This window comes from Mizuhopecten yessoensis, unplaced genomic scaffold, assembly GCF_002113885.1.
Source record: "Mizuhopecten yessoensis strain PY_sf001 unplaced genomic scaffold, ASM211388v2 scaffold5009, whole genome shotgun sequence".
In the NCBI taxonomy this organism is placed as follows: domain Eukaryota; kingdom Metazoa; phylum Mollusca; class Bivalvia; order Pectinida; family Pectinidae; genus Mizuhopecten; species Mizuhopecten yessoensis.
The window spans coordinates 15,114-34,812 of record NW_018405834.1 but is presented as its reverse complement, the minus strand read 5'-3'; the positions used below and the strand labels follow the sequence as shown (position 1 = coordinate 34,812).

The 19,699-nt window shown below is 37.2% G+C and overlaps 1 protein-coding gene across 1 annotated transcript in view; it reads left to right on the top strand.

Moving 5' to 3' along the window:
• The window catches only part of LOC110450161 (follistatin-like), a 127,056-nt gene extending 109,870 nt beyond the window's left edge, over nucleotides 1–17,186 (top strand). Inside the window, exons 5-6 of the mRNA XM_021497446.1 lie at nucleotides 14,218–14,430; nucleotides 17,044–17,186. Of these exons, the coding sequence (XP_021353121.1) occupies nucleotides 14,218–14,430; nucleotides 17,044–17,186 (356 nt within the window). The remainder of the gene's footprint in view (nucleotides 1–14,217; nucleotides 14,431–17,043) is intronic.
• Nucleotides 17,187–19,699: the final 2,513 nt, after the last annotated feature.

The window sequence follows — 19,699 nt, the reverse complement described above, 5'->3', positions numbered from 1 at the left end:
GCTTCAGATACCTTACCACTACTCAATAACACTACAGATACCTTACCACTACTCAATAACACTACAGCTACCTTACCACTACCCAGTCACATTACAGATACGGCTACCTTACCACTACCTCTTAACACTACAGCTTCAGATACCTTACCACTACCCAGTCACATTACAGATACAGATACCTTACCACTACCCATTAACACTACAGCTTCAGATATCTTACCACTACCCATTAACACTACAGCTACAGATACCTTACCACTATCCATTAACACTACAGCTACCTTACCACTACCCACTACCCAGTCACATTACAGACGACTACTCAATAACACTACAGATACCTTCCCACTATCCATTAACACCACTACCCATTAACGCTACAGCTTCAGATACATTACCACTACCCATTAACACTACAGCTTCAGATACCTTACCACTATACCCATTCACATTACAGCTATCTTACCGATACCCATTAACACTGAACCTCCAGCAGAACCCAGTAAGGTCCTGAGATCACAGTACCCAATATTAACCTTCCTCACTTGGTTGGATGTATGGCGAAGTGAGGCATTAATTAGTGCAAAAAGCAGAGAAAGGTATAACAAACATAAAGATATCTCAAATATTGCAAGGGGTGCAGCAGATTTAATTTGGTAGCTTTTTTGTCTTTACAGTTATCATAGAATTATGCCTGCATGAATATAATGGTGTCACAAATTTACATGTTACTACAGTAACATTAGGGATTTATGTCTTCCTACAGTACCATCAAAGATTGATATCTTCATACAGTACCATCAAATATTCATGTCTCACTACAGTACCATCAAATATTTATGTCTACATACAGTACCATCAAAGATGTTTGTCTCACTACAGTACCATCAAATATTTATGTCTACATACAGTACCATCAAATATGTATGTCTCACTAAAGTACAATTAACTATTTATGTCTACATACAGTACCATCAAAGATTTGTGTCCTGCTTTATGTATGTCCTGCTATATCATTTCGGTACATACATAACAACTACTGTACATACGCTTACAGCGTAGCCGAAATCGACATCGATTGTATGGACAACCCGTACACATTTTACACCTTTGTGTGCATAGGCTTCACTGGTCAGTTGTCTGATGAAGGGGACAGTGTGCATATCGTACTGGTCATCGAAATGTCATATAGAAAATGTTATTGGTTGTGTAAAAAGAACTTCTCATAATCCGTAATTACCAACCTGAAGAAAATGTTAAGAAAGAAGTCAGATTGAAGCTTGAATCTATGTGAAAAGTTACCTCATAGATAAAAAGTTTATCTGAGGCTTCTTTTTTATTTAATAATGACACTTCACTAATTTACTGGTCAGCTCACCCGGCCTCAAAAGCAAATGAACTTAATCTGAGACACGGTGTCAGTCAGCCGTCAACTCTCACTTTAAACAACTTCTTCTGAATAACAAAAAGGCTTAAAGCAATGATATTTGGCCAGAAGCATGCTGGGATACTAAGTTTTTTCAAATGAATGATCTACATTCAAGGTCATAAGGGTCAATTGTCTTAAAACAAACATTAAGCAAATTCTTCTTAATAGCCAAAACACCCAGGGAAATAATATTTATCCAGTAGGATGCAGGAATGGGTTACCAAGTTTATTCAATTGAAAGAACGTTTACCCATATTAAAGGTGACAGGGGTAAAATGTAATGAACATTACTTCTGAGTAACCAAAAGACCCAGGGGGATGATATATATTAAGCCAGTAGCATGTAGGGATAAAGGGCTACCAAATTTGTGCCAATAAATTACTTCGGCAATATTAAAGTCGCAGGGGTCAAATATGTTAAAAAAATTGAGTGACTCTACTGAATAACCAAAGGTCTAGGGTAATTATATTTGGCAAGTACCATACTTGGTATGTAAGAAATTTTAAGCATGTTCATATAAAGAATGCCATATTAGCCAGTGGAATTTAGGGCTGCTACATAAGATCTATGCTAGTGCTTGTCATCAAGTCGTTCCAAGAGACGAAAGACACTGGCTTACTTTTGTTACCATGATCCATTATTGTGTGTACTCCCCAGGGCTGACATTGGCCTTTTATCCTCATCAAACATTAAACACTGACAGACACAGAATTACTGGGCTGTTCCATCAACAGTCTACCAAATGGTACCATTATTGTCAGTCAAACATTCAGGAAGAAATGTTGACCACTTTTTGATCATAGATTAGGCCTGGTGTCTGGACAAACAGACACACCTTGTGTCTGTCCGTCCGTCGCTCTGTCAATCTCAGATGTTCCTCTATTTGCTGGATTCTGTTGTAAAGTCCTCCTTAATTGCTTGGGTTTTTAAAACAATTTCTTCTGAAAAAACAAAAGGCCAAGGATGATGATATTTGACCAGTCACATGCTGGGATGAAGGGCACCAGGTTTGTTGATAAGAATATTAATGAAATTGACTTATATTCAAGTCACAGGGGTCAGTTGTCTTAAAACAACCTTTCAATGACTTATTCTAAATGCAGGTAACCAAAATGTAAAGGGTGGTGACATTTGGTAGTTAAGCATGCTCAGTTGAAGAGATATCAAGTTTGTTCCTGTATATGACCTTGACCCACTTTCAAGGTCACTTATAGTTGAATGTTTATAAACCTTTAAATGACCTCATCTCAATAAACAAAAGGTTTAGGGTGATGATATTTGGCAGGTTGCACGCTTGGATGAAGGGCTATAAAGTTTGTTCAACTTATATGACCTTGTTAGACTTTTGAGGTCATAGGAGTCAAAGGTGTTTAAATCTTTTAGCAGGTTCATATAGTCATAGAAACTGATACATGTGTTTTGCTAGTGTAGCTTTATTTAAGGAGGCTCCACCCTTTTGCAATTAACCAGCAGAATTCAATGAAAGTTTCACATAATGGTAATGCAACTATGTAGAGATGATTTTATGAAAATCTAAGCATTCTGATAGACTGGGGATTTTGTTTGTAAAAAATACCGAAAAAATGATTTTTTGTCAATTTTAACATTTTAACATTTTTTGGGTGTATGGCATTGTTCAAAACTATCACAACAATAAAAAAAAAAATGAAAAGAAGCATTGCTAATTAACCCTACAAATATTTTATTTATCACAAAATATCTAAATCACTTCACACAAAGTGTTTTTTATTGAAATAGTATGGATAAAAGTTATTGTATACAAGCTAAAGGCAATCAGGACACACATAGTTCACAAAAATAGTGAAAACTTGAACCAAATATACAGAAAGGCTTTATAATTCATTTATTTTACATTGTCAATCTATTGTTCTTTTTATGGAACAAAATTGCTCTCAATCATGTACACTTTGGACATCATTACAATGCCCGCTTATGCACAGTAACAGAGGCTATCGCATGATATGCCGTTATCACGTGCACGCACACTTGAATTTTTATAGGGATCTTGATATTTTACAAAACACTATTTTCATTATTATTATTATACATTTGTTAACTATTGTGTGGTGGAAGGGTTGCGGGTTCATGCCACGGCACGGCACTGTGTTGTATCTTGAGCAAGATACTTTACTCCGCTTGTTCCAGTCTACTCAGCTGTAAATGAGTACGTGGTTGGGCAGTGCTAGAATTGTTGAATGCTAGCTATTAGCGCCGAAATGGCACCTTTGGCTGTATGCCTCAGGGAGTTGAGAAATGTATTGGCTGGTTGCAAAGGCCCTACAACCACTGATAATAATTTGTGAACCCCTTTGAGACGACCTAAGAACTAGGTTGTGATAAAGCGGTATATAAGAACCTCCAATTATTATCATTAGCTCACCTTGTCCGTCTGTCCGTCGTCTGTCCGTCATCCCGTCGTACATCCGTACGTCAACAATTCCTTTAAACGACTTCTTCTTCCTAACCACTGATTGAAATTAAACTTAATTCGACTGGAAGCATCCCTAGTTGGTCGGGATTCAAAATTTTACAATTGGTTTGGCTGACCCCCCAGGGGGCTGAGGGGCGGGGCCAAAAAAAGGTTTATTTGGCTATATTGCTTTAATTGACTTCTTCTCATGAACCAAGTGCTGGATATCAACCATATTCGACTGGAAGCATCCCTAGATGGTGGGGATTCAACATTGTACAAATGGTTGGGCTGACCCCCCAGGGGACTGCATGAGGAATGGGCCAAATATGGGCAATTTGGCTATATTGCTACAAACGACTTCTTCTGTAGAACTATGCACTGGATATCAACCCTATTTGACTGGAAGCATCCCTAGGTAGTGGGGATTCAAACTTGTACAAATGTTGGGGCTGACCCCCACAGGGGGCTGAGGGGCGGGGCCAAAAAGGGTTATTTGGCTCTGTAGCTTTAAGGGACTTCTTCTCTGGAACTAAGTGATGGATATCAACCATATTTGACTGGAAGCATCCCTTGGTGGTGGGGATCCAAACTTGTACAAATGTTGGGGCTGACCCCCCAGGGGGCTGAGGGCGGGGCCAAGCTATAAACGACTTCTTCTGTAGAACTGTGCCATGGATATCGATCATATTTGGTCGGAAGCATCCACGGGAGGCAGGGATTCAAAATTATACAAATGGTGGGGCTGACCCCCCGGGCTAATGGGTGGGGCCAAGAAAAGTGAATTACTTGGAAATGGTTGAGATCCCCACCATATAACCATATAGAGAAGTATGCACATTTGCTTCCAGGATGGCTATAGGGTCTGGCCCCACCCTTGGAGACGTAGTCCCTGGGCCATAACTTTAAAACGGTTAAAATCCCAACCCCAGAACTGTATATACAAATGCTGGTCATAAAGACACGAATGCAGTCATGATATTAGAATAGACCCTGGGGTCTGACCGAACCCTTTGGGACCTAGTTTCTTAGTCACAGCTTGGAAACAGTTGAGATCCCCACCCTATAACCATATATACAATTGTTGATTATAAAGAGATGAATGCACATATGCTTCCAGGATGGCCTTGGGATCTGCCCCACCCTTGGAGACTTAACCCCTGGATCATATCTTTGAAACGGTTGAGATCCCCACCCCAAAACTATATATACAAATGCTGGGCGAAAAGAGACAAATGCAGTGATGATATTAGAATTGATCCTGGGGTCTGGCCACAATCCTAGGGACCTAGTTTCTAAGTCACAGCTTAGAAACAGTTGAGATCCCCACCCCATAACCATACATATAATTGCTTGGCATGAAACATCTAATACAGATATGCTACAAGGAGTGACCTTGGGGTCTGGCATATTCCCTTGGATCTCATTTGGAGAATATTTTGCCATGATTGCTTAGATATCCTGGTGAGCGAAACAGGCCCTCTGGGCTTCTTGTTTTTATTATTATAGTAACGCACATGTACTACTGTTTACCCGGTGTTACTATGATTAACACTACGGCATTGAAATGCATGATAAGCAATACAGAAATGACAACACAAAAATATGACAAGAAAGCATGTGTATTACGAAGGGTGGGAAGCCCTTAAGTGCACTTTTAAGGTTACGAATGTGAGATTAATACCAGGTAAGCAATGCAGGTCGATTAGGCCTCTTGGCTTTATCAAATGCTGCCTGATTGTATGCCCGTATTCATGAAACCGTTCTCATGCTCAAGCATGGATTTTGTGCCCAACCCAACTTCTTGTAACTCACTTAAATCATGCTTCAAGTTAAATTCAGTTTATTTCTGTATTCTCTCTGGTGTGTTCTTCCTGACACCAGCCAAGATGCAGCAATTAACCAAAACATTGCTAGCTGAATGTAACATTCATTTGTCTGAACACACATCAGCATCAACTCCAATCACAGGAAGTTTCCAATAAGCTACGTCTAATAGCTATTTTCAGAAGCAGAGTCATCACTGACTATTTCAAATTTAGCACATGTTCATTACAGCTTTGAGCTGTGGTCTGATCCATCTGCCTTACACTGTCACAAAGTAAACTGCAACATTCCACAGTACATTTGAGAGGCTGGATGTAGATATAGGACAGCTTTGTTAATAACAGCATGCATCCATAGATGTGGAGATGCATTTAATTAAACTGTGATTGCCTTTTTTCTTGCAAATCCCAATCTACTGTTGTAAACATGCTGGATACACCACATTCCATATCCAAATGTCCATACCCATATTTTACCTGCAATAAGCCTAGGCCGAGTAGTCAGCCCATCTCCCATCTTTGTATACTTTCAATACATAGGATCGGTATGCAGGGAGAAGATTATTCCCTTTTCTTGGAGCACTATTGCTGGTGCATGAAATTTCTTTTTTCATTTCATCATCCTATGAAACCTGTTAAGCTTAGGTCACTAGCTGGAAGTGTCCTGCCAATAGTCCCTTTACTTTATAAATTTAGGATGTACATGGTCTTTAAAAGATGAATTGTAATGGAATTGTGTTCCTTTCTTTAAACACTATTGAAACTATTCCAACAATTCTTTGTGCAGGCAAGGGGTATTTTAGTCAGGTATCCTGGCAACATTTATTGTTTAAGCTATAATGGATCCTTTGGTATATAATGATGACAAAATATTACCTGCTCAGTAATCTAAATATCTCTATTATTTTATATGAGAAAGGGTTGTCCTGCATTGCTTTATTATTTAATACATATGGTTGGTTTACAGAAGTCAGAAGAAAACAATTCACTTCACATGCTTAAATTTCGAAAGGAGGATCAATAATTTAATTATGTTATACCCCCTCTCCAGCAACACAGTTAGGGGGTTATACCGGAAACAGCTGGACATGTGTCCGTCCGTGGATAAAATCTTGTCTGGACAGCTCTTCCTAAACTAATGATAGCCAAGCTTTCTATGTATGATAGCTACATTATGTAGCTGCACACCTGACAACTATATTATGGTTTCTTCCTGTACCTTCTTGTACTTAGTCATTTGAAGCCCTGCCCAGACAAATACTGTACCTTCTTGAACTTAGTCATTTGAAGCCCTGCCTTGTACTTAGTCATTTGAAGCCCTGCATTGTACTCATTTGAAGCCTTGCCTTGTACTTAGTCATTTCAAGCCCTGCCCAGACAAATTTTCCAAAACTGTGTGACCAATTGCAATGACTATTTGTGAGAGTCCAGTGGCTGTTCTGACTTGAGGGGGTGGAGGGGTGGAGGGGGTGGAGGTGGATTGTTCTGACTTGAGGGGGTGGAGGTGGATTGTTCTGACTTGAGGGGGTGGAGGTGGATTGTTCTGACTTGAGGGGGTGGAGGGGTGGAGGGGGTGGAGGGGGTGGAGGTGGATTGTTCTGACTTGAGGGGTGGGGGTGGATAGTAACAAGTAATGGCTGTATACATAGATGAATGTCGAGAAGTTGAAGAGGTGAGTTGTTTCCTATTGAATAACATGTATATTTCATGAGTGAAAAGCAGGATTAAATATCAGTGTATGCTGTTGTTTGAGTTAAATATATAAAAATATATGGTATTCAAAAGGAATTACCCAATACATATTCTGATTATGACATTCTTATTGAGCTTAATTGAATGTAGTACGTGAATAGAAATTATCGTTTGGTTGGTCAATTCATTACTACAAGTGATATCTTCATATGATATGATACAGTGTCTTATTGAATTCAATTGATTGCTTCTGATAATTCACAGATGAAAGTATAATAAATAGTTTATAAAAAGAAAAAAAAGCTAGTTACAGAATCTGTGATTGATGTAAAACTATGTGTGCAATAAATCCATGTGTCTGAGTGATAGAGTTAATAAACTAAAACAGAGTCACCGAGTCTGATCAAGTATCCATGTGTCTGAGTGATAGAGTTAATAAACTAAAACAGAGTCACCGAGTCTGATCAAGTATCCATGTGTTTGAGTGATAGAGTTAATTGATTAAACAGAATAACAGAGTCTGATCAAGTATCCATGTGTTTAAGTAATATAGTTAATTAACTAAAACAGAGTAACAGAGTCTGACCAAGTATCCATGTGTTTAAGTGATATAGTTAATTAACTAAAACAGAGTAACAGAGTCTAATCAATTATCCATGTGTTTAAGTGATATAGTTAATTAACTAAAACAGAGTATAAAGTCTGATCAAGTATCCATGTGTTTAAGTGATATAGTTAATTAACTAAAACAGAGTCACTGAGTATGACCAATTATCCATGTGTTTAAGTGATATAGTTAATTAACTAAAACAGAGTAACACAGTCTGATCAAGTATCCATGTGTCTAAGTGATAGAGCCAATAAACTAAAACAGAGTCACTGAGTATGATTAATTATCCATGTCTGAGTTTAAGTAATATAATCAATTGACTAAAACAGAGTAACTGAGTCTGATCAAGTATCCATAAATAACAAATTACATATCCAAAGTAATTCTGAACAACTTTCTTAAGTTTGTCAGCAGAAAAAGAATAAATTATTTTCTGCAATGCAATCAATAGAAGAACCATATCGGCCATTCTCAAGGTTGGTATGTTGTGTTTCTGTACATGTATCCAGATTGTCTGTATGTAAACTATGAACATTCAAATTTCTCAATCACTTGATTCTTGATTATCTTATTTTAGCATTGTTTCAGACATGCCTGTCTATTATACTCTGGTTACTAGCAACTGTTGTCTGTAGGAAAGTGTATCCAGGTACTCTGAGGTGACATTAATAAAATGTCACAATGGTTTCACTAGCCATGTTGGCCACGCTTTGAGCTAATGCAAACGTGGCAGTTAAAACCTTTAGCAACCTTGGACTGAAAAAGACTTCTTGGAAATGTGTACCTCAGGGGAACACTTAATATACTGAGTCAACATTCCAAGGGAATTCTTCTGTTTGCAAGTGGAAAGATTCCTTGTGGGTATCAAAATGTGATAGAATAAGAGCTCTGCCATACCCATCTAAATGGAGCCCAAGTCAGCCTAGTAGAATATTGATTTTAGTATAAATCTTCTGTCGCTGCTTCTAGGAACAGCTCATTAGAAACACTTTTTCGTGTTGTCTGTTGGCCGGGTTGACGATAGATATAAAAGGAGGATGTTTTATCAGTGTTAAAAATATCTTGTACGATGTTGTACTCAGTGCATTGTCTGTCAAGTATGGGGTACACAATGATTCAGCTTCATGGGTATAATTTTTATGACTGAGAGATGATTTAAGCTGACTATAGAGGCACAGTCCTGAAGGCATGATGTCACAACACTGTACAGGGGAGAATAAAACTCAAAATAGAAATGAGACCATCTCAGGTAGGGGTTACCTGTATCCACAATCTGTCATATTTAATTTGATGTTTTTAAACAGACCTAATAATATATTCTGAGCAACATAATTAAACTTTATTCTGTTCAAATGTAAATATGAGAATCAAGCAAAGGTGGTTATAATAAGTATTTCTGAAATATACAACAGACTTGTTGACATGGTTTCAATATACACAAGGGAGGTGTTGACAGTGTTTCTGTATACACAAGGGAGGTGTTGACAGTGTTTCTATATACACAAGGGAGGTGTTGACAGTGTTTCTGTAAAAACAAGGGAGGTGTTGACAGTGTTTATGTATACACAAGGGAGGTGTTGACAGTGTTTCTGTAAAAACAAGGGAGGTGTTGACAGTGTTTATGTATACACAAGGGAGGTGTTGACAGTGTTTCTGTATAAACAAGGGAGGTGTTGACAGTGTTTATGTATACACAAGGGAGGTGTTGACAGTGTTTATGTATACACAAGGGAGGTGTTGACAGTGTTTATGTATACACAAGGGAGGTGTTGACAGTGTTTATGTATACACAAGGGAGGTGTTGACAGTGTTTATGTATACACAAGGGAGGTGTTGACAGTGTTTCTGTATACACAAGGGAGGTGTTGACAGTGTTTCTGTATACACAAGGGAGGTGTTGACAGTGTTTCTGTATACACAAGGGAGGTGTTGACAGTGTTTCTGTATACACAAGGGAGGTGTTGACAGTGTTTATGTATACACAAGGGAGGTGTTGACAGTGTTTATGTATACACAAGGGAGGTGTTGACAGTGTTTATGTATACACAAGGGAGGTGTTGACAGTGTTTCTGTATACACAAGGGAGGTGTTGACAGTGTTTCTGTATACACAAGGGAGGTGTTGACAGTGTTGCTGTATACACAAGGGAGGTGTTGACCGTGTTAATGTATACACAAGGGAGGTGTTGACAAGGTTTCTGTATAAACAAGGGAGGTGTTGACAGTGTTTATGTAAAAACAGGGGAGGTGTTGACAGTGTTTCTGTATACACAAGGGAGGTGTTGACAGGGTTTCTGTATACACAAGGGAGGTGTTGACCAGGTTTCTGTATAAACAAGGGAGGCGTTGACAGTGTTTATATATACACAAGGGAGGAGTTGACAGTGTTTCTGTATACACAAGGGAGGTGTTGACAGTGTTTATATATACACAAGGGAGGTGTTGACAGTATTTATGTAAAAACAGGGGAGGTGTTGACAGTGTTTATGTATACACAAGGGAGGTGTTGACAGTGTTTATGTGTACACAAGGGAGGTGTTGACAGTATTTATGTAAAACCAGGGGAGGTGTTGACAGTGTTTATGTAAAAACAGGGGAGGTGTTGACAGGGTTTCTGTATACACAAGGGAAGGGTTGACAGTGTTTATATATACACAAGGGAGGAGTTGACAGAGTTTCTGTATACACAAGGGAGGTGTTGACAGTGTTTATGTATACAGAAGGGAGTTGTTGACAAGGTTTCTGTATAAACAAGGGAGGTGTTGACAGTGTTTATGTATACACAAGGGAGGTGTTGACAGTTTATGTAAAAACAAGGGAGGTGTTGACAGTGTTTATGTAAAAACAGGGGAGGTGTTGACAGTGTTTCTGTAAAAACAGGGGAGGTGTTGACAGTGTTTATGTAAAAACAAGGGAGGTGTTGACAGCGTTTCTGTAAAAACAGGGGCGGTGTTGACAGTGTTTATATATACACAAGGGAGGGGTTGACAAGGTTTCTGTATAAACAAGGGAGGTGTTGACAGTGTTTATGTATACACAAGGGAGGTGTTAACAGTGTTTATGTATACACAAGGGAGGTGTTGACAAGGTTTCTGAAAATAGCACAAAAAGTAATGATCAATAGTGGCAATCTTGGAATTTAAGGTTGGCATCAAAATAGAACTCTTGATCTGGATTAAGATATCATCTTATAATACATCTATACACTAAACCCTCACCTCTCTGTCACCATACTTTGAGGACATTCTGTAATACATCTATACACTAAGCACTGACCTCTCTGTCACCATACTTTGAGGACATTCTGTAATACATATATACACTAAACCCTGACCTCTCTGACACCTGACTTTAAGGATAGCCTGTAATACATCTATACACTAAACCCTGACCTCTCTGTCACCAGACTTTAAGGATATTCTGTAATACATCTATACACTAAACCCTGACCTCTCTGTCACCATACTTTAAGGATATCCTGTAATAAATCTATACACTAACCCCTGACCTCTCTGACACCTGACTTTAAGGATAGCCTGTAATACATCTATACACTAATCCCTGACCTCTCTGACACCTGACTTTAAGAACATCTAAACACTAAACCCTGACCTCTCGGACACCATACTTTGAGGACATTCCGTCATACATCTAAACACTAAACCCTGTCCTCTCTGACACCATACTTTAAATATATTCTGTAATACATCTAAAAACTAAACCCTGACCTCTCTGACACCATACTTTAAGGATATCCTGTAATAAATCTATGCACTAAACCCTGACCTCTCTGACACCATACTTTAAATATATTCTGTAATACATCTAAAAACTAAACCCTGACCTCTCTGACACCATACTTTAAGGATATTCTGTAATACATCTATACACTCCCCCCTGACCTCTCTGTCACCATACTTTATGGATATTATGTAATACATCAATCCACTAAACACTGACCTCTCTGTCACCATTCTTTGAGGACATTCTGTAATACATCTATACACTAAACCCTGTCCTCTCTGTCACCATACTTTGAGGACATCATGTAATACATCTATACACTAAACACTGACCTCTCTGTCACCATTCTTTGAGGACATTCTGTAATACATCTATACACTAAACACTGACCTCTCTGTCACCAGACTTTATGAATATTATGTAATACATCTATACACTAAACCCTGACCTCTCTGTCACCATACTTTATGGATATTATGTAATACATCAATACACTAAACACTGACCTCTCTGTCACCATACTTTAAGGATATCCTGTAATAAATCTATACACTAAACCCTGACCTCTCTGACACCTGACTTTAAGGATATTATGTAATACATCTATACACTAAACCCTAACCTCTCTGTCACCATACTTTGAGGATATTCTGTAATACATCTATACACTAAACCCTGACCTCTCTGTCACCATACTTTAAGGTCATCCTGTAATACATCTAAACACTAAACCCTGACCTCTCTGACACCTGACTTTAAGGATATCCTGTAATACATCTACACACTAAATCCTGACCTCTCTGACACCTGACTTTAAAGATATCCTGTAATACATATATACACTAAACCCTGACCTCTTTGACACCTGACTTTAAATATATTTTGTAATACATCTATACACTAAACCCTGACCTCTTTGACACCTGACTTAAATGACATACTGTAATACATATATACACTAAACCCTGACCTCTTTGACACCTGACTTTAAATATATTTTGTAATGCATCTATACACTAAACCCTGACCTCTCTGACACCTGACTTTAAGGACATCCTGTAATACATCTATACACTAAACCCTGACCTCTCTGTCACCAGATTTTAAGGAAATCCTGTTATACATCTATACACTAAACCCTGACCTCTCTGTCACCATACTTTAAGGACATCCTGTAATACATATATACACTAAACCCTGACCTCTCTGACACCTGACTTTAAGGATATCCTGTAATACATATATACACTAAACCCTGACCTCTCTGTCACCTGACTTTAAGGATATCCTGTTATACATCTAAACACTAAACCCTGACCTCTCTGACACCATACTTTAAGGATATCCTGTAATACATCTATACACTAAACCCTGACCTCTCTGTCACCATACTTTAAGGACATTCTGTAATACAAATATACACTAAACCCTGACCTTTTTGACACCTGACTTTAAGGACATCATGTAATACATTTATACACTAAACCCTGACCTCTCTGTCACCAGATTTTAAGGAAATCCTGTTATACATCTATACACTAAACCCTGACCTCACTGTCACCAGACTTGAAGGACAACCTGTAATACATACATACCCGAAACCCTGACCTCTCTGTCACCAGACTTTAAGGACATCCTGTTATACATATCTCGGACAAGTTCAAGTTTCCGGGTTGTCGGGTTAAGGTCAAGGTCACTGTTACTATTTTAAGAAAATCCTTGTCAGCGCTCTACCAGCTTTATTTCTTGAGGGATTTTGATCAAACTTCACACAATTGCAAATGACTATAATATTTCGGACAAGTTCGAGTTTCAGAGTTGTTTTGTTAAGGTCAAGGTCACCGTTACTATTTTTAGAAAATCCTTTTCAGCGCTCTAGTGGCTTCATTTCTTAAGGGATTTTGATCAAACTTCACACAATTACAAAGGAAAATAATATCTCGAACAAGTTTCAGGGTTGTCAATCAATTTATTTTATATAATTACTCTATTATAATACTAACATTACAATTTCTTGTATTATTATTACATTAAATTCAAAGGGCACCATTTTTATAAATCATTACAGTGTAATAGCTAGCAGGGGCCGGTAGGGACATGTATTGCTTTAGCAATACTCAGTATGCTTGTTCATCTATACACTAAACCCTGACCTCTCTGACACCTGACTTTAAGGATATCCTGTAATACATCTATACACTAAACCCTGACCTCTCTGACACCTGACTTTAAGAACATCCTCTATAACATGTAAAAGTAAAGGCTGAATTTACTGACACCTGACCATAAGGACATCCTGTAATAAACAGTAAAACCTGCCTCGTCATGACAGTGACATGTTTGTATAATATATGACATGATTTTATTAACCGAAAAGATGTGTTTGATTGTCTGTGTTTACTGAAACACTGTTTGATCTGACCTAATTATCAAGCCCTTCTTGATGCTGGTAATCGCTGATGTAATATTTGTTTCATTTCCATAGAACCGTGTGCTGGATTTGTTTGTGAGCCGCCAAAAGTGTGCCAGCTTGGCAATGAGCGTAGACCTGTGTGTCGCTGTGCAGAGACATGTCCGGACACGCTAGAACTTGTCTGTGGCTCTGATGGTGCAACTTACAGCAACATTTGTCGACTTGAGATGGAGGCTTGTCGAACCATGCGGGACATCCGACTTCATCATTCTGGCAAGTGTCAAGGTATGCTTGTGCATTTTTTTTTTTAAATTTAATATTTGATTGAAAAATGATATTGCATCATTTACAAAATTTTAGGAAATATCTAATATTTTTATCATACCCCTAAATTCTTCATTCTCCATACTGTGCTGTATATCTGCCTGTCAATTTTGGATAAAATATATATTTATTTGTATGATTTTTTCTTCAATACAATTTTACTAACACTGAATGATAAAAACATCCCCTAACAGAGGTGTTTATGTTACTTATGTAAACTGCATCAATGGATACTCCTGTCACAAGTTCACTGATCTCACCCCCGCGGCGACACCGAATGGTTGTTGGCTATACCACCACAGCCTTCAGTGGTGGGCATCTTGTACCACTTTTTGTTAATTATAGATGGGTTCAATGTTGATCCACTGTAATTTAATGTGCTATATCTACTGAAATCGTTGATGTTGACCCTGAAGGCTGGGGTGTGTTAACAGTAGTCATGTGTGGGGGATACCTCTGACAGGCCATGTGTTTTTACACTTACACTGAACTAGAGGATTGCAGCTATGAACTACAGATTTATTCAAATTTTTTGAAGATTTTAATGTTTTTCATACTTTTGTACCTGGTATAAACTGATCAATGACATTCTGTAAAAATATATGCTTGGCATGAAACATTAATATTTGATTTGTTTTGTAAAGCAAAAATACAGCAATGTCTACCGTAAAAGAATGATTGATTTATTTTGTGAAAAATAGGAAAATGATAACAATGTAACCATACTTATTTTAGCACACTCAAATTTTAGTGCATTATTGAATTTTGACAGATAAGTGCATTGATGTATTGGCATACCCACAATATATGTAATAAGTGACAATTAATTTATAGAAACATCGAATAGCGCTATCATAATTTAGCATAATAGTTAAAGCGCTTCAAGTGCTAAAATAAGACTGCCGTTAAATGTGTACATATAAATTATTAAATCAGTTTAGTAAAGTTGCAATCCTCTTACAAGAAAATTTTCTTGAATTATCTGTTTTATCATCAATACTCCCATAATATTAAAATCTGTGTGCCAGAGGCTGAAATTGGAGCTTATGCTTTTAAATTTTTTAAAAACCTTTTAAAAACCTTTAAAAATGCTTCAGCTTAATTGCTTGGATTAAAAGTGCAGATAATTCACATTAATTTTTTGAAAACTTTTTTTTTTTTTTTAAATTTCACTAATTTTCACTATAAATTCACAGGCTTGCTTGTCCTTCCAGTTAATGCACAGAAATGACAGGTTGTACGAAACTTGGAATTTAAATATGTAAATTAAAGTTTGATTGAATTGGATTTTTGTTGGATGAATAACTTTTATTGAGAATAGAAAATGATTTCAATGTAATATCTTGGTAATTGGAATAATGTGAGACTGTTCTGGTAAAGCTACTGCCTGAGCATTATTTGGTAGTAAGCAAAATTTCATATTAAATTATTTGACATTCCAAAAACTCAAAATTCAAATTTCAGAAAAATATGTATCTAACAGGTGTTTTTGAAGGAGATTCAGGAAAGGAAACAAAGTAAAAATACCAAAAAATAAGCTATTACTTTGAAAATTGAGACATGTCTAAAAAAAAGAGCAAAGGATTCAGAAATCAATGCCAAATATTCATAGTAGAAAAATGTTTGAAATAAAGTAAAGGAATAACGTATAAGGTAACAACTGGATAATCCATCATACCTCCACTGGGGAAGCCTGCCTCACACTTATGTTAGCCAGGATTACAAGTGTGCTCATCATGCTTGTAATTCTATTAATCATAAATATTTAACTTACTCATTTTAAACAATAAGTCAAATGTTATCCTAGGTATTTTCACTACAATAATATCAATTTTGACTTTTTACTGTTACAAAGAATTTATTTCTATAGAAATACTAGTCATTTTACACTATCAAATTTAATATAAAGAAAAGCAACTTAATAATGTTATAGCCCTTAATACTTCAAAATTGATTTTTTAAATATTTTGTAAAAAATTGTGAAAAATGAACAATTACACAAAAAATAATAATGTCACACCTAAAAAAAAAAGGAAGAAAAAAAGTAAGAAAAAAAAAAACATTTTTTGGTTGTAAATGACTCCTAACTCAGCCCCTGGACCGTGAACCTGTAACAATATACGCATGATGCTGTGTAGGGTTCCTACACCATTGTTAGCCTGTGGGAGCTTACGGGTGTACAAACTAACTAACCATCACATGGATCATTGCTGACTTACTAACCCTCTATATATAGCTACTAATCCTCGCATTTAGTGTCCAGGTCAGTCTCGGTCAGTCTCAGCTCACCATGCAGTCTCAACATGTCACACCCATTTAAAATAGGAAATCTGCCAAATCATCCAAATTGTCAAATGTTTTAACAGTTTTTAAGGTTTTTCTTTATCTCCATGCCAGAATGAATTTTCACTGTGGTTTATCCACAAAGTTAAGATTTTTTTTGAATTTTTTTTTTTATTATTTTGGGTGACATTAAGGATAAGAAGCTCCATGAGTGATGGCCCAGACATGACCTGAACCTTTTGTGTATTGTTTGATTGGTTGTGTATGGTATGGTATGTGTATTTTCAGCAGTATCGGGGCCCAATGTAAACATTGTTGTTCAGGACGAAGTAGAAGCATATCAGGGTAAAAAAAATGTTCAGTACAACCATGTCAAGTTTCCATGGCAACAGACATACTTCTCTGCTTCTTGTCTCCTGGCTGGTCGAAAGTAATACAAAATACAAGATCTTGTAATTTATGATATATTAAACAAATTCCAGTTTTGTTAGAATTGAGGGTAATGGAGAGACATACATGTTCCCGAGAACTTCTTCCTTGATTTCTGTAACTTTAACTACATTATCAATAACCACTTCATACCTTTACAAACTTAGCTCTTTATTAAAAGAAGCAGATATGTTTTGGTCTGTGTTACCATGGAAATGCCTCACTGTTTTGTACATCTGTAGAAATGCCCCTCCCCTCTTCCAAAGCAACTGGTCTTTTGTACATCTGTAGAAATGCCCCTCCCCTCTACCAAAGCAACTGGTCTTTTGTAGGTTCCCCCTTGAAGTTTCAGTTGAGTTGAATCCCCTGTATTTGTCTAGCTGAAGTGGGTGTCCTCTGTTTTGTAGCCATTTCTTCTAAGTGTTCATTCACTTTTTAAAACAATCGAAGTTTGGATAAGTAAAGATTTCAAATTAAGTCAGCTCATCGAAGCTTAATTAGATTATTTTATCAGATAGAAGTCAACCCAGGTGTTTAAAAAAAATATCTTGGGTAGCAAAGTATTAGCAGCTGTCAAAAACTCTATTCTGGATGTTTCTTTTATATTTCTGCAAACATATCATGGAAAAATGCTCAATTATATGTTGAAGTAGAAGTTAAAAAAGAGCTGACATCTATCGTTATTATACAGGCTTAATATTTCTGGACCAAACAGGTATTTTAACAATTTTTGATAACTTTGTTTTATAGATTGAAATCTAGTTTTAAAACATCAATGGGAACTAGAACTAGAACATTTGATGAAATATAAAAGTTTGTTGGTACATATCAACAGGTGACACAATCATGATGTAATACTTATCATGAGTTGGTATGCATATCTACTACAGCCACTTATTATCTGTATGCCAATGTACAAAAATTGAAATCCAAATACTTCGCAAATTCAGTCACTGGAAACTGGAATTTCCACTTCAAAACATGAAGAGCAGTTGAACTAAGACAACAAAAACCTTAAGGGGAGCTAATCCAACTGATTATTTGTCATCCATAGAGAGTTAACACAAGCTGCAGAAGGATGTAAATCTCCTGACTGACTGACTGAAGGAAACATACAATATCTACTGACTGACTGACTGAAGGAAGCATACACTATCTACTGACTGACTGGAGGAAGCATACACTATCTACTGACTGACTGAAGGAAGCATACAATATCTACTGACTGACTGACTGAAGGAAACATACAATATCTACTGACTGACAGACTGAAGGAAGCATACACTATAATCTAACTGACTGAAGGAAGCATACAATATCTTCTTACTGACTGAAGGAAGCATACACTATATACTAACTGACTGAAGGAAGCATACCATATCTTCTGACTGACTGAAGGAAGCATACAATATCTTCTGACTGACTGAAGGAAGCATACAATATCTACTGACTGCCTGAAAGAAGCATACAATATTTACTGACTGACTGAAGGAAGCGTACAATATCTACTGACTGACTAAAGGAAACATACACTATATACTGACTGACTGAAGGAAACATACAATATATGAAGGAAGCATACAATATCTACTGACTGACTAAAGGAAGCATACACTATCTACTGACTGACTGGAGGAAGCATACACTATCTACTGACTGACTGACGGAAGCATACAATATCTACTGACTGACTAAAGGAAGCATACACTATCTACTGACTGACTGACGGAAGCATACAATATCTACTGACTGACTAAAGGAAGCATACACTATCTACTGACTGACTGACGGAAGCATACAATATCTACTGACTGACTAAAGGAAGCATACACTATCTACTGACTGACTGACGGAAGCATACAATATCTACTGACTGACTGAAGGAATCATACACTATCTACTGAATAACTGAAGGAAGCATACACTATCTACTGACTGACTGGAGGAAGCATACACTATCTACTGACTGACTGACGGAAGCATACACTATCTACTGACTGACTGAAGGACGCATACAATATCTACTGACTGACTGAAGGAACTAACTGACTGAAGGAAGCATACACTATCTTCTGACTGACTGAAGGAAGCATACAATAGCTTCTGACTGACTGAAGGAAGCATACAATATCTACTGACTGACTAAAGGAAGCATACACTATCTACTGACTGACTGAAGGACGCATACAATATCTACTGACTGACTGAAGGAAACATACACTATCTACTGACGGACTGAAGGAAGCATACACTATCTACTAACTGACTGAAGGAAGCATTCAATATCTACTGACTGACTGAAGGAAGCATACTCTATATACTAACTGACTGAAGGAAGCATACAATATCTACTGACTACCTGAAGGAAGCATACAATATCTACTGACTGACTAAAGGAAGCATACACTATCTACTGACTGACTGAAGGACGCATACAATATCTACTGACTGACTGAAGGAAACATACAATATCTACTGACTGCCTGAAAGAAGCATACAATATTTACTGACTGACTGA